This window comes from Dryas octopetala, chromosome 3 (genome assembly GCF_963921425.1).
Source record: "Dryas octopetala chromosome 3, drDryOcto1.1, whole genome shotgun sequence".
Classification (NCBI taxonomy): Eukaryota; Viridiplantae; Streptophyta; class Magnoliopsida; order Rosales; family Rosaceae; genus Dryas; species Dryas octopetala.
Genome location: NC_141368.1, coordinates 1,036,417 through 1,050,131, shown reverse-complemented (window position 1 = coordinate 1,050,131; position 13,715 = coordinate 1,036,417). Strand labels below are relative to the sequence as shown.

The following is a 13,715-nucleotide window of genomic DNA, read 5'->3' as shown; positions in this document are numbered from 1 at the left end:
ATTGGGACTCACACGAGTCGTTTTGTGTCGATCCGAATCATTCAATTTTTACATCTCCATTGATAGATTATTCTTGCAAAAAATTAGCCAAATCGGAAATCATTTGCCTATCTAACTTTTATCAAATAAATGGACGAACCAAATATTTTCGATGAAACCGTTCATTTGTTTAATCAAAGTTAGATAGACAAATGATTTCCGATTTGGCTAATTTTTTGCAAGGATGATCTATCAATGAAGATGATCCTTGCGAACGGTTCGGATCGACACAAAACCACTCGTGTAGGCCCCAATAAGGTCATACCTCAACATAAATAAGTTGAGGTATACTTCAATAGAAGGAGCATGTATATATATATATATATCATATAACACAATAGTTTCTCATTAGATGAAAGAGGAAATTACAGATTTAGTCCACTTATTTTATACCTAGTTCAATTTTAGTTTACGATTTTTTTTAAGTTCTGTTTGGGTTCACTAATTGTTTCATTTGTTCAATAAAGGTCCATATTTGTGACTTTAAATATTTTGGGTTGTTTTTTCTTCAATTATAATTGAAGTATAAGTTATATTTCATCATTTCTTAGTCATAAAAACAAATTTAGGATATTAAAATCTAAGAGAATTGAGATTGAAAAAAGTTTGAAAAATTGGTAGTTTCGGGTACCCTACTTTAGGGTCAATTATCATGAGTTTTAGAACTTCAATTTGAATGATCTTTATATGATTGTAAAGATGAAATGCATAGCTTTAAAATAATTATATGTTTGCTGAACTTAGGTGAGATTTGATAAGGTAAAAGGCAGACCAAATTTGAGAAAATTAATCTGGCCATTTATTGAACAAGTGGAACAATTAGTGGACCAAAATATAACTTAAAAAAGATTGTGGACGAAAATTGAATTAAGTATAAAATAAGTTGACTAAATCTGTAATTTCCTCTTAGATAAAAAGATGAAGTTTTTGAATAAAACTTGCATGTCCTCGTGATAGAGAGAGAGACAGAGACATAGATCCATGAGAGATTGGGATGCCATCTCTCCTATTCTCGTGATAGGCAAGTCCTTCTCTTGGAAGGATATATTTGAGTTTAAGGTTTTAGTAATATTGAGGACGCTGTACACTTACTCATTGATTAAAATCCCTTCCAATCAACCAAAAAGCTTTTCATGTTCAGAAAAAATAGAAATCCACTGATCAGCCCCTTTCATATTTGTTGGTGAGTAACAATATATATATACGTACAAAGCTTTTGATCATTGAATAATCAGGGGGTGAGTTATTGATGCCACTAATTACTAAACAACCTACCATTCTAATTAATTAATTAATTAACGGCGATTGACTGCAGGTTTGACATAGGTGATTGGTCTTGGCAAGTTCTGATGAGCACCCACTGCAGCCGGCGGGCGTGGGGTTTGATTACTGCGGTGGCGGAAACGATGGATTGCTGTTGATATGGTCGAACGCGCCACCTCTTCTCTTTGCTCTGAACTCCCGAAATCCCAATACATTTTGCATTTGGCGGCCACGCTCGACAAGTCCTTGGCCGACAGAGCAAAGCCTTCTACTTTGGTATGGCATTTCACCATTTCGGTCGAGATGGGAAGGTTGGAAAATGTGTTGTCGGGTATGGATGCCCAACTCAGAAGTTCTTCGTCTCCGTAAAAATCACCTTTCTCAAGGGTCTTGTGAATAGCTGATGGCGAAGCCCTTGCTAATGCTCCTCCAACAGGAACACCATGACTGGATTCTCTAATGGTGTAGGTCCATACAGTGCCTTGTGTAATGAAAAACATCAAATCCAGTGGCTCTCCCGTTCGAACGATGTAGCTATTCTCTGCGTACATCACTGGCTTCAGATAGTCACATATCATTTTCAACACTGGCGCTTTCATCTTTTTAAGCTTTGGTACCTATACACACACATAGATATCTAATTAGCTTACATGAATAGATCAATTAATATATAATTAAATTAAACAAGCCAGGTTCAGAAATATACTTTCTTTAGCGTTTCCATGCAGAGAAAACGCTTTAGAGATTTTCTGGTTTGCCAGGGAAGAATAGAATACAGATCCTCTAAATTAGCATCTTTGTCTTCTTCCAACTTTTTTCTTATGTTCTTAATGATCTCCTTCTTCAGCTCATCAGGGAGAGCATTTCTCTCCATCCACACTTGAATATCTAGCTCTTTCATTTGAATCTTCTGTCTTATCTCCTCTGTTCTTGTAGTTGACAGTTGCATAAGTGTCTGTACCACAACAAAAAGGTCAAAAAAATAACCTCTATATATCCATTAGCTCCTCAAATTATCCTAGCTAGCTACAAGGTGTATACATCATGAAGTTAATAATTTGTCTTTCCAATTAATTTCAAAACCAACATACACAATTGGATGAACAAGAGCAACCCTGAAGATTGAAAAGAAAAAAATTAAGTGAGAAGAAAATCGATCACTATCAATTACCTGCACATTTCCAATGAGGTATAAAAACAGGAGCAAGCCAATGATAGAAATAAGAATTGCAAAGCAGTTTTCCCACACATAGTTACTCGTTACGAGATTTGTTCCAAAATTACTGCAAAAAATTAGTTGGGGATCAAACAATATGTTATAGATACATACTAATCACTGACCGGCAAAAGTTACAAACAATTAATGTGCTTATATTGTTGATTGTCAATATTGCATGATGCAAACCTTAGATTTCGCAGACCCCACCAAAACGAGTACAAGAACTTCTCTAGAAATCGTATTTCTCCGGCATTACCAGACTCAAGGGAATCAAGAAATATTCCGAAATTAAATGGAGCATTGTCTGAAGCATTTAAAGAGCACCATTCATTTAGAAATGTGATATTTCTTGAAGTGGTATTGGGATCATCGCAGTAAAATGTACTCATACATTCTTTATAATCTGTACTATGATTTTTACAGGCTCGACTCCAACATGATGTCTCTCGTTGAATTGAAAAAAAGTACCAAAAAGCTCCAAGTACCTAAGAGACAAAATTCAATATAAACACTAATTAGTGACACACGAAAAATGAAATGTCGTACAACATTTTTACAAGAAAATTAGTAAAGCATTTACTAAATAAAAGATATTAACTAGAACAAATTGATAACAAACTATTAAACTTACGTGACTGGCAAGGATGTAGAGAAAAAAGTTGAATGCACCTTTAACCCATATTCCACTTGTCTTTGTAAATTCTTTAGAGGATAGATGAATTCGATAGATCCTTGGCACATATTGACCAAGAAGAAAGACACTTAAAATCTTTCTATTATCCAAATATCCAGTGCCTCTCATGCTGAAGAAAATAACTACTATGAGCACCTGGAAAAAAATAAAGAAGAATACTAAATATTGGTTAGATGTCATGATTAATCAATAATTACATCTATCTGGTTACTTAAATTAACCTAGCTAGCTAATAATTTAGCCCAATTAAAAATCAAAGTAGAATTTGATGTCTTACTTGTGGGATGGGGAGAACAGCTAGAAAGTCAATGAAGAGGGGGAGAGATAACCAGGGCATCTTCTGAGCAACTGTCTTCTTTATTTGGTAAAACTTTCGAGCTATTTCCTTAACAAATTGCATGAACTCCCCTCCTTCCGATTCCGAATTCAAATTTGGTCCTGTTTCTACATCGGAGGCCACAACTCTTCTGGTATTTGAGGGCACAGTAGTTTGTATGGTACTTGTTGCTTTAATATGTTCACGAATTTGATATATGATATTCACTATGAAAGTGATATCAGTGAGTGATCGTAAAAGAAGAGATGCAATCCTCAAATGTTTGTCTTTGCCAAGGCACTTTTTCTCCTCATGGATGATTGGTATGTAAAAGAAGAGAGGATCCAACAAGACTGCAACTACACATGAAAGTACAAATATCTTATCCCACAATGAATTATTTGCAAATAGTCCTCCAACTGTTGACCTTCTTCGCCATATTTTCGGTGCTAAAGGTCCTCCATCTGCTGGTTTAGCAACATTGGGGCGTACGTATAACCCCCCACCAGGCCGGCCTAAATTAGTAGCTGCTGGAAGGCTGATCCATAAGAAAAAAAAGTTAATACAACCAGAAAGGGAAAATATCAAAAACCATTGCAGAGGTAAATGTTTTTTTTTATTTTTTTATACAAGTCATAGGGCACGGAAATGGTGATATATGACAGTAGTAATTAAAGTACGTGTTGGAATTAATATGAGCACCTAAAATAAAATTTGTTGAATTAATTCAAACTGTGCATGGGGTGTTACAATCAATTACACACAATAAATTTTTCGAAACTGACACCCAAAAAAGAAAAATTAGATTCAAATTAAGAAACTAACCTTAGTTCAATCTGGTCATCCTGATCCCGCGGGTTAAACATCACTTGTGCCTTTTTTTTTTTTTTTTTTTCTTCTTTTTCACGTTGGATGGTATTAACAAGCTAGAAGAGAAGGGAATTTGAGTGCCTAGGTTTTTTGCAGCAATTCTGATTGAAACCAAAGGTACGTACTATGGAGCTAGCTGCTAAAAACTAGGTACTATGGAACACAACATTAATCTTCGGATTCAAATTTATAGACTTACATGCATCCAGTAGCTCGATCAACACTCAATGACATATATAATAAGGAATATATATATATATATATATTGTTTTTTAAGAAAAGAAAGAAAAAAGATAGGCTTAATTTTCGATTTACTACCCAAAACTGTAATTCATTCTCACTTTGCCACCTGAAAGTTTTTTTTATCCCAAATTACCACATGTAACTTACATTCGTGTCCTATTTTACCTTGTTCTGTCAACAATTCCGTTAAAAATGATGACCTGGTCGTTAATGCTGACGTGGCGCGCTGGATGTGAGCCACGTGTCACATCTTTTCTTGTATTTTCTGATTTTTTTATTTTCCTATTTTTATAAACTTTGAAAATTAATTAAAAATAGCTCCAAACTTAGAAAAATACACGAAAAATTCCTACTGACTTGTCTTGATTAGTACTAATTCACTAAAAATTTCCATAAATTTGGAAAGTCCAAATTTATTTCTAGAAAATTAAAATACTCTAGACTCTTTGGAAATTCATAGGATAATCTCCCAAACTCCAAAAAATATGAGGTCTGCACCGTTAGTCTTCTAAAAGCTAACAATACCTTTCTCGTGAACACTTGCTACCCAAAAGACCTCTCAGTCTTAGAGGAAAATAAATTTCCCAATAAAATAAATTCTAGAAAAATTTTAGAATTTCTGTAAAGTCTCGAAATAATTCTCTAAAACAGGCAAATTTATTTCCAAAATATTTTTGAGAATTTGTTCAAGAGTTTACAAAAATTCTAGAATTTATTTAATAGAGGGAAATTTATTTTAATTTTTTAGAAATAAATTTGGACTTTCTAATTTTTTTTGGAAATTTTTAGAAGGCAAATTGGTAATTTAACCTTGTAGTAAATTAGTGCTAGTCAAGACGAGTCCGTAGAAATTTTCCGTGTGTTTTTATGAGTTCAGAGCTATTTTTAATTAATTTTTAAAGTTTATAAAAATAAAAAAATAAAAAAATCCGAAAATCTGAAAATAAAAACAAAGATGTGACACGTGGCGCACATCCAACGCGCCACGTCAGCATTAATTGCAATGTCATCATTTTTAACGGAATTATTGACGGAACAAAGTAAAATGTGACATGAATATAAGTTACAAGTACTTGTGGTAATTTGGGACAAAAAATCTTTTAAGTAGCAAAGTGAGAATGAGTTACAATTTTAGATGGTAAATCAATAATTAAGCCTTAATTAATTCCTTAATTCCTTAACAAATTCATCGGAATTCCAATCTTTTTCAGCAATTATTCTTCCTGCTAGCGGTTGGAGGGTTTTGCCAAACAATGAACCTAGCTGGCTACAGCCATTATCAACTAGCTACCTCGGTCAGTTAGAAATGAACAATAAAAATTATTTAGTACATTATGCATAATTATTTATTTGCTAGTTGCTAATAGAGTAATATACTTTATATCTAATCAAGCTTGCAACTTGCTAATTGACTAAAATCCTACAAGAATCCCGGCCACCATCTTTATGCACGTCTGAGGAATTAATCAATATAAACATTGTTGAAAATCCTATAATAACTCGGTCAAACTCGACCTATAGGTTTTTCTTGCACACAAGAAATGTTAAACATTAATCCCACCTTAGTTGATTAAATTGTGCGAATGAGAATGGAATCCTACTAAATCAAACCTGCAGTGTGGCAAATGACAATGAGGATTGGAATTAAAATTAATTAAGGAACATAATTAAGAAAATAGTACATTGTGTCTGTGAGACTTTCTAATCGTTTCTGATCATGTGAACATGATGAATTGTTCTAGCATACAAAAGTGGGATAGAAAACCAAATCAAGTAATAAAAAATAAAAAATTACATAATATATTCCGCAGAATTTTTTGCTACCAAGTTGCTACTTTTTTCAAGCGGGTGACAGTTGAGCTGACAATTCAGCAACTGGAAAATAGAATTTTGAAAGATTCTACAATTAAAACCCATGTATATATATAATGTTCAAATTGCTCTTTGACTCGAACCACATGTTGCAAATGCATTTTACAAGCCAATCAAATTCCTTGTTTTTTTTTTTTTTTGGCTCAAGCACCAAATTATCCACCAACTATTGGAGGTATTTCAACTAGGTTCATCACGAACAACAAAATCTTTTAAATGCGTCCATGAAATAATATCTAAGTTGAAAAATTGGCTTATGTTAGATGCATCGTTAGAGTTGAGGCTTAATTGTTAGCGTGACTAATCATGATGCAGTATGTTTAATGATGTGACATTATTTCTACACCTTGTTCCGCCCAATCTCCGACATGTGTCTGCCTACCTCCACATACGGGGCCGCCACTCACTCCTTTTATTACATAGTTAATGGAAGGGGTTCAAATTCACAAAGCAATAACTATATTTCTAAATCATTATGTGAGAGAAATATATTTAGGCGGAAAAGGAGAGTAAGTGATAGGCCTATGTAAGGAGGTAGGCGGACATGTGTTGAGAATTGGGGGGGATAATGCGTGGAACTGGTGCCACATCATTAAACATGTTGCTTTATGATTGGCCACGCTAGCAATTAACCTCGAACTCGATGCATCTAACACAAGTAAATTTTTCAACTTAGATATTAGTTTATGGACTCATTTGAAAGATTTTGTTGTTTCTGGACTTAGTTGAAATACTCCCAATAATTTGTGGGTAATTTTGGTACTTGAACCTTTTGTTTTTTCTGAGAATAATTTTTGCTGACTCGATCAAGCTTAATCTAGCAAGTTGCTGGTTGACCAAAATTGAATTGCAATTGTAACTATACACGTTGCTAGTTGCTAGTTGCTAGTTGACCAAAACTTAATCTAGCAAGTTGCTAGTTGCTACCCTAAACCCTTAATTTACAATTTGCATTATTTTTGTGCAAATTTTCAATTGCATTTACATGTCAACAAAACTTCTTGTGTTTCTAGGAAGAGGCATATCTTATCCACTAGTTATCCTCAAACCGTTGACCATTACCATAACAAAATTCCATTGGAAAAAAGCCACAAAGAAATCATCTTAAAAAAAAAAAAAAAACTTATTTCGGATTGGAAAATACACACTAAAATTTTACAAAACTGATGATGATGCAGCTATGCCCTTTCCATTCTAAACGGAGCCAACTCAAAAAATTGGGATGGGCTGAAGTACTGGGCTTAAATCGGAAAAGAGTGGAGGGTTGGGCTGAGCCTTAGATCAGTAGGTTACGGCCCAAAGTAATTAAAAACTGTAGGCTTGGGCTTTTATCCATTAAAATTTATGATTCTTTCTTACCGGATGGGCCTTACAATAATAATTAATAGGGATTAATGTCATTTTGCTCCCCAGACTATTACACATGTATCAGTTTGCTCCCCAGACTTCTAATTTGGAAAATTAAGGACCCTGACTTTTTCAATTTTGTCAATTAAGGTTATTCCGTCAATTTATACATTTTTCATCTAAAATGTCGAGATGATCAAGCAAAATTTAGCAAGAAATAAAAGAGGAAAAATGATGCATGAGGAAAAAATGATAAGATCTAATTGGAAGGGACCATTTTGCCCTCAAAGATTTGGATAAAAAATGTGTAAATTGACAAAAGAACCTCAATTGGCAAAATTGAAAAAGTCAGAGTCCTTAATTTTCTAAATTAGAAGTCTGGGGAGCAAACTGATACAAGTGTAATAGTCGGGGGAGCAAAATGGTATTAATCCCTAATTAATATATGTGGCCTGAACTAAAAACGCATGGAGCCCAAATTTAAAAGAAATAGCCTAATTAAAGCCCCGAAGAAAAAGCAATCAAAGTACGCAGATTCTCATTTACGCAGTTGTTGGAAGGGCGTAAAATTGTCTCATATTTACCCAAGTTTTATCGCTCTCTCTTTTAATAGAAAAAAAAAAAAAGGGTACCTTGTCCAAAACAAAATTGCTAATTTTTTTGAGAGGAAAACAAAGATTGCATTAAACTGAAATAGAGATTACATGACAATCTCTAGCAATAGGGTCCATAAGCCAGGGAGGATCATCATCAAACCAAAAAGAGACTCCTATATATAGCACGTATACTAAAACGAGCCAATTCATGGGCAACGTGATTACACTTTCTTGGCTTAAAACTAATAGATACTGATTGAAAGTCTGCCAAGAAAACAAAATTGCTAATTAGTATTGACAATTAATGGGTCTTGATCTTTTGCCCCAAGTTTTGGTTTAAAGGAAATGCCAAGAAGAGCTGATTTTGTCAACACCACTTGTCCCCAATGTACTAGTTCTGGACTGATGCTGACCAACATCATGTCCACAACTCTCCCTCTACTCTGTTCCTTTCTTCATTCAGTTCACTCTGCAGTTACTATTGATTTTACAAGGCCATCAAATTTTACCCTTTTTTTTTCTCTCTTTTTAGAAATAGACCCACCTAGTAAATAGTAAGCCACAGACCAATTCAAATCTAAGACATCCGTTTTTCTTTTGAATGTACTAAATTTTTTGCAAAGTCTGATTTACAAATTGATGTAGTATTTTATGAGACACATGTTATGCATATCACATCATCTTGTATATATTTTTTTTCTGTAGGATTACTCTGTTTTCATTTTTCTAATAACATATTTGGTCCATTTTAGAAAAGGAAGAGAAATTAAATGAGGAAAATAGAAACAAGAGAACATGGAAAGAGGCAAATGATATCATCTTCCCTTTGGTATATGCAAGCTGAGACAGTTTCATGTCTAATTTTGTGTTCCATCCTAATCTCTACATTCATTTTCTTCATATTCCATTGATTATCAATTCAGTTTCTAGATTTTATATTATCCATTGATTCCTCCTTTCCTATCTTCCCCTTGATATAGAAGCTGGTTGCCTTGTGAAGCAGCAAGGGTACTTCGGGGGGTCCTGGGGGAAGCTACCTGATCCCTGAGGACCCTGCTGACAATCCTTTGCAACTTCCTATTTCCCTCATGATCATGATCATGATGACTACTACCCAATTGGGCATTCTTACTAGTAATTGTATGCAGCTTCTTAGTCTTTGCTTCTTTACGGCGACGAACTTCTCTTGCTATGGAACCAACTGCAAGCTTCTCCAACTGCTCCAACTGGGAAACGCTAAAGTCTGGGTACAGCTGCGGCTTGTCCTTGGTGAAATGCCACCAGAATTTAGTGAACACGGTCTTCAAGTCGCTGGCCATGAGAGCAAACACTTCAACCTTGTTCACGGACTTCACATTTCTGGTGGATCTGCGCAAGTCCTCGTCAGAAGAGCTAAAATTTGATGCCCAATTCAGAACTTCTCCTCCATAGAAATCAAGTTTCTGAAGAAGCTTAGAACCACCTTTTCCATTTGTTCTATAAGTCCTTACAATGCCTTGCCTGATGAAAAGCATCCTATCAAGTTTATCCCCCTCTCGAATCATCATGGTCTCCTCGTTATAGTTCATTGGCTTGAGATGCACACAGATTGCTTTCAATAGTTTTTCATCCATAGTTTGAAGTATTGGAACCTATATGATATAGTTAGTAGATACATACATTAATTAAACAAAAATGAGTAAAAAAACTTCCACGTTACTTTCCTCACACAGCATATATGCAGGGCTCATCATCCTTATATGAAGGGGCCACATGTTCATTGTGAAAGGAAAATTATATATGACCATCACATGAAAAAATTAATCGAAAGCAAACAATAGAACCTCGTTGGATTTGATATAAAAAGGAATAACTACTTACTTTTTGAAGTGTAGCTAAACGAAGATAGCGTTTGATAAAATTGCCGTGTCCTACGGGAAGAACAGAGAGGATATTCTCCACTTGAACATCTTTGTTTTGTTCAAGTTGTTGTTGTACGATTTGCAAGATCACTTCCTTAAGATACTTGGGGAGGCCTTTTCTAGATAACCACAAATCTAGCTCTAGATCTTTTGTTTGCATCTTCCGTCTAACCTTTTCTGAGCTTGTTGTTGAAAACTGCAAATATGTCTATATATATTCCACAACAACAGTAGCTTCACTTCATTAAATCCGGAAATATATATATATATATGTGCATATAATATTGACATGATAATTATTAAAGAAAAAAATTGATATAAAGACTACTCAACCAACCTGCAAATTTCCAATCAGATATACAAATAGTAGCAACCCAGTTATAGAAATGAAAACCGCAAACAGATTTTCCATTGCATTGGTACTAGTTTGGAGGTTTTGACCAAGAGAACTGCAAAAATGAAATGGAGCAATCATATTACATATACAAGTAACAATCAATCCGAGCCATTAAAAGTGAATACATCCTAAGGCCTATAAATTGTGTCAAAATCTGTTTCATTTAAATGGTGCCATGATCTCTCCCCTTATTGTAATACTGCTCAATATATGCTAAGATCAATCTATCAATTAATATAGATGCAAACCTTATATGTCGCAGTCCCCACCAGAAACAAATCAAGAACTTTTGTGGAAAATCTGTTGACCATAGTATGCCCGATTGGAGGGCATCAACAAATATACCAAAATCGAATAGCGTTGCATCTGTTGGATTCATAGGACATAAAACATTTATTAATGTGATATTTCTATATGTATGGTCATCACAATCGAGAGTACTGGGTTCGCATCCATTTTCTCTTCGGCAAGCATATTGCCAGCAAGTAGACTCTCGATGGATAGAAAAAAAATACCAAAGAGCTCCAAGTACCTAAAGGATCAATAAATTAGTTAATGATCCCGACTACTATAAAGATTAATTAAAAATATAATTCCAAGTAGTTAAAATTAATTAAGATATAATGTTGAAACTTACATGACTAGCAAGGATGTATAAAAAGAAATTGAAAATGCTTTTGACCCATATGCCTGCCTTCCTAGGAATCAAATTGCGCTCATTACACAGTAGGTAAATACGAAGAATTCGTGGCACATATTGCAGCAGAAGAAGAGAGTTTAAAAACTTTGTTTTGGAAGATCTTGATCCCCTCATTTTCAAAAAGAAAATGAAGATTACTACCTGCAAAAATAACAAAGGTTTGATATATTAAGACAATTGTTGAACCTAGTTGTCGTATAACAAATACAATTCCATCAATTAATATATTGGTCTAATGATCATTAACTGTAGCCACTAAGGAGTAAATGTCTTATGTTTTTATAGTGAAGTATACACCCTAAAGCAAATAGAGAGATTGGCAAATTAAACAATTTACTCCATATAAAAGCTTCCGTTACCTGTGGAATGGGAAGAACAGCCAAAATGTCGATTAGAAGGTATGACCGAAAAATTCGGTTAGCCATTGCCAAAACATCCTTAACTGCTTTCTTTCTGTTCGAGGAAGGCCCATAGTTCCCAGATGACTTAGCTATAGATATAGTAAAAATTTGTAAAAGAATGTCCACCATGTAGAAACGATCTGTTAATGATCTTGAGACAAGAGTTATTGTCTTCAACTTTTTGTCAAACATGAGACATTTCATATCCTTGTTAATGATCGGAATATAAAAGAACAAAGGATCCAGTGATACAGCAAATACACATGATATTATAAATATCTTATTCCACATCGGAAGAAACTGCCCTTGTGGATCAATAATTTTCTTTATTATTGACCCTTTTCTATTTGATCTATTTCCTGCATCTTTTGTGACAGATTTCCCCGTAGTAGTCACTACTTGCCAATGTTCTACAGCCGATCTGAAAAAGACAAACAAACAAGCATATGATCGATGATTTTTTTTGCAGGAAAATAAAATGCATATATAGTCCAAATTAAAGTTATAAAAACTAACCTCTCAATTTCCTCTTCCGAATTGTCCACATCTAAAACTATATCGTGGTGGTGAGACATAACTCAACCAAGTACTGATCCTGAAGTACTGATCTACAAGGTGGAGCTAGCAAAGAGAAACCAAATTTGCAAATGATGGTGACGATGTAGGTTGCACATCCCCTTTGGAACCAAATTTGAGACACAACTCAATTCAAGTTGTACCTATATAAATTATCCAGTTGGTCCACATTTATCAAGTTGTACCTATATAAATTTGATTCAATTATTATCAAATCGTCTAGAGGAAGCATTGACAATGGGTCTCGTCTCTCCCCAAGTCTTTTTCTAATAAATTTGTCATTGCCAAGTACCAACCAAGTCAATGACAAATTTATTAGAAAAAGACTTGGGGAGAGACATTAAAAAAAAAAAAAAAAAAAAGTACCAACCAAGTCTTTTATTATGTCAACCTACTAACCCAGCAACTCCTTTCTTCTAAATGCTAAACTAGTCTACTGTTACACATGCAAATTTGTATTTGATTAAAACTTGATAATTTGGATTGCATTTGAGGAGTCAATCAAACAGCTAGCCTAGGCTTTCATTTTCACACAAATTTGACAGCATTTGTTCACACATGTATGATATACCACCCACTACATAAATATGTTTATAGGCTTATAGCCAATAAGGGGAAATGGTTTTCATTTGTGTCTTGTTTATGTACTATCCATCAACATGACAACATTTTTTTTTGGCCAAACAACAACATGACAACATTTAAAATTAATCAAAACACAAAAATCATTATAGGTACGTTTATGCTAAAATAATGTAAGTTGTAGGATTTATGTAAGATTTCGCTAACAAAAGTCAAAGCTCTCTGTCTTATACTTTTATATCGAGTCTATTTTTACTCACCACAAAAAGGTGGTGGTGAGCATTACCATCATAGTGGATAGGTGACACGTATCACAAAAAGGTGGTCAAGTGACACGTGTCACTCATCCACCATAGTGGTAATGCTTACTATAGTGAGCAAAAATGAACTTAAAAAAAAAAAATCATTTTGGTTTGTAAAATTCTCTATATACTAAAACGCAATCCAGTCGCCACTGTTCACACTGTTCATAGCCTGTTCATCGTGAAAGTTCGGTTTTGCCCTTCTAGCAACCTTAATTTTCCTATCCTTGGCCTTTTGAGTTTTGGCCTTTAGTTCGGCCCTTTTTTGTCATTGCGTTTGTGTCTGGTTGTAGCCCATATTGTTTCGAAATTTTTACATTCCTTGCCATTGCTTTCTTTGTCTGCGGTATGCTCTCATAGGGGTTTTTTTTTTTGATCTGTTTGCCATTATGAGAAT

General features: G+C 34.4%; 2 protein-coding genes across 2 annotated transcripts; both read right to left on the bottom strand.

The window, feature by feature from the left end:
• Window positions 1-1,334: 1,334 nt before the first annotated feature.
• LOC147289229 (cyclic nucleotide-gated ion channel 1-like) lies at window positions 1,335-4,397 on the bottom strand. The gene is made up of 7 exons (XM_086234776.1): window positions 4,357-4,397; window positions 3,493-4,069; window positions 3,153-3,350; window positions 2,708-3,006; window positions 2,474-2,585; window positions 2,009-2,257; window positions 1,335-1,919 (listed from the first exon to the last, which is right to left on the bottom strand). Exons 1-7 carry the CDS (start codon window positions 4,395-4,397, stop codon window positions 1,335-1,337), a joined length of 2,061 nt encoding a protein of 686 aa, XP_086090902.1.
• Window positions 4,398-7,387: 2,990 nt separating this feature from the next.
• Window positions 7,388-12,433, bottom strand: LOC147289228 (cyclic nucleotide-gated ion channel 1-like). Its single transcript, XM_086234710.1, has 8 exons — window positions 12,375-12,433; window positions 11,817-12,279; window positions 11,395-11,598; window positions 11,006-11,289; window positions 10,698-10,809; window positions 10,320-10,568; window positions 9,484-10,090; window positions 7,388-7,413 (listed from the first exon to the last, which is right to left on the bottom strand). Exons 1-8 carry the CDS (start codon window positions 12,431-12,433, stop codon window positions 7,388-7,390), a joined length of 2,004 nt encoding a protein of 667 aa, XP_086090836.1.
• Between the last annotated feature and the right edge of the window lie 1,282 nt (window positions 12,434-13,715).

Bases quoted from the DNA above. Each gene is read 5' to 3' on its own strand.
- LOC147289229 (XM_086234776.1), bottom strand. From the start codon at position 4,397: ATGTTTAACCCGCGGGATCAGGATGACCAGATTGAACTAAG. The intron at 2,586-2,707 runs GTTTGCATCATG...AATTTTTTGCAG, and splicing joins TGGGGTCTGCGAAATCTAAG to TAATTTTGGAACAAATCTCG. The intron at 1,920-2,008 runs GTATATTTCTGA...GTGTGTGTATAG, and splicing joins GCATGGAAACGCTAAAGAAA to GTACCAAAGCTTAAAAAGAT.
- LOC147289228 (XM_086234710.1), bottom strand. From the start codon at position 12,433: ATGTCTCACCACCACGATATAGTTTTAGATGTGGACAATTCGGAAGAG. The intron at 10,810-11,005 runs GTTTGCATCTAT...TCATTTTTGCAG, and splicing joins TGGGGACTGCGACATATAAG to TTCTCTTGGTCAAAACCTCC. The intron at 7,414-9,483 runs GGACCCCCCGAA...CTAGATTAAGTT, and splicing joins GGATCAGGTAGCTTCCCCCA to TTGGTCAACTAGCAACTAGC.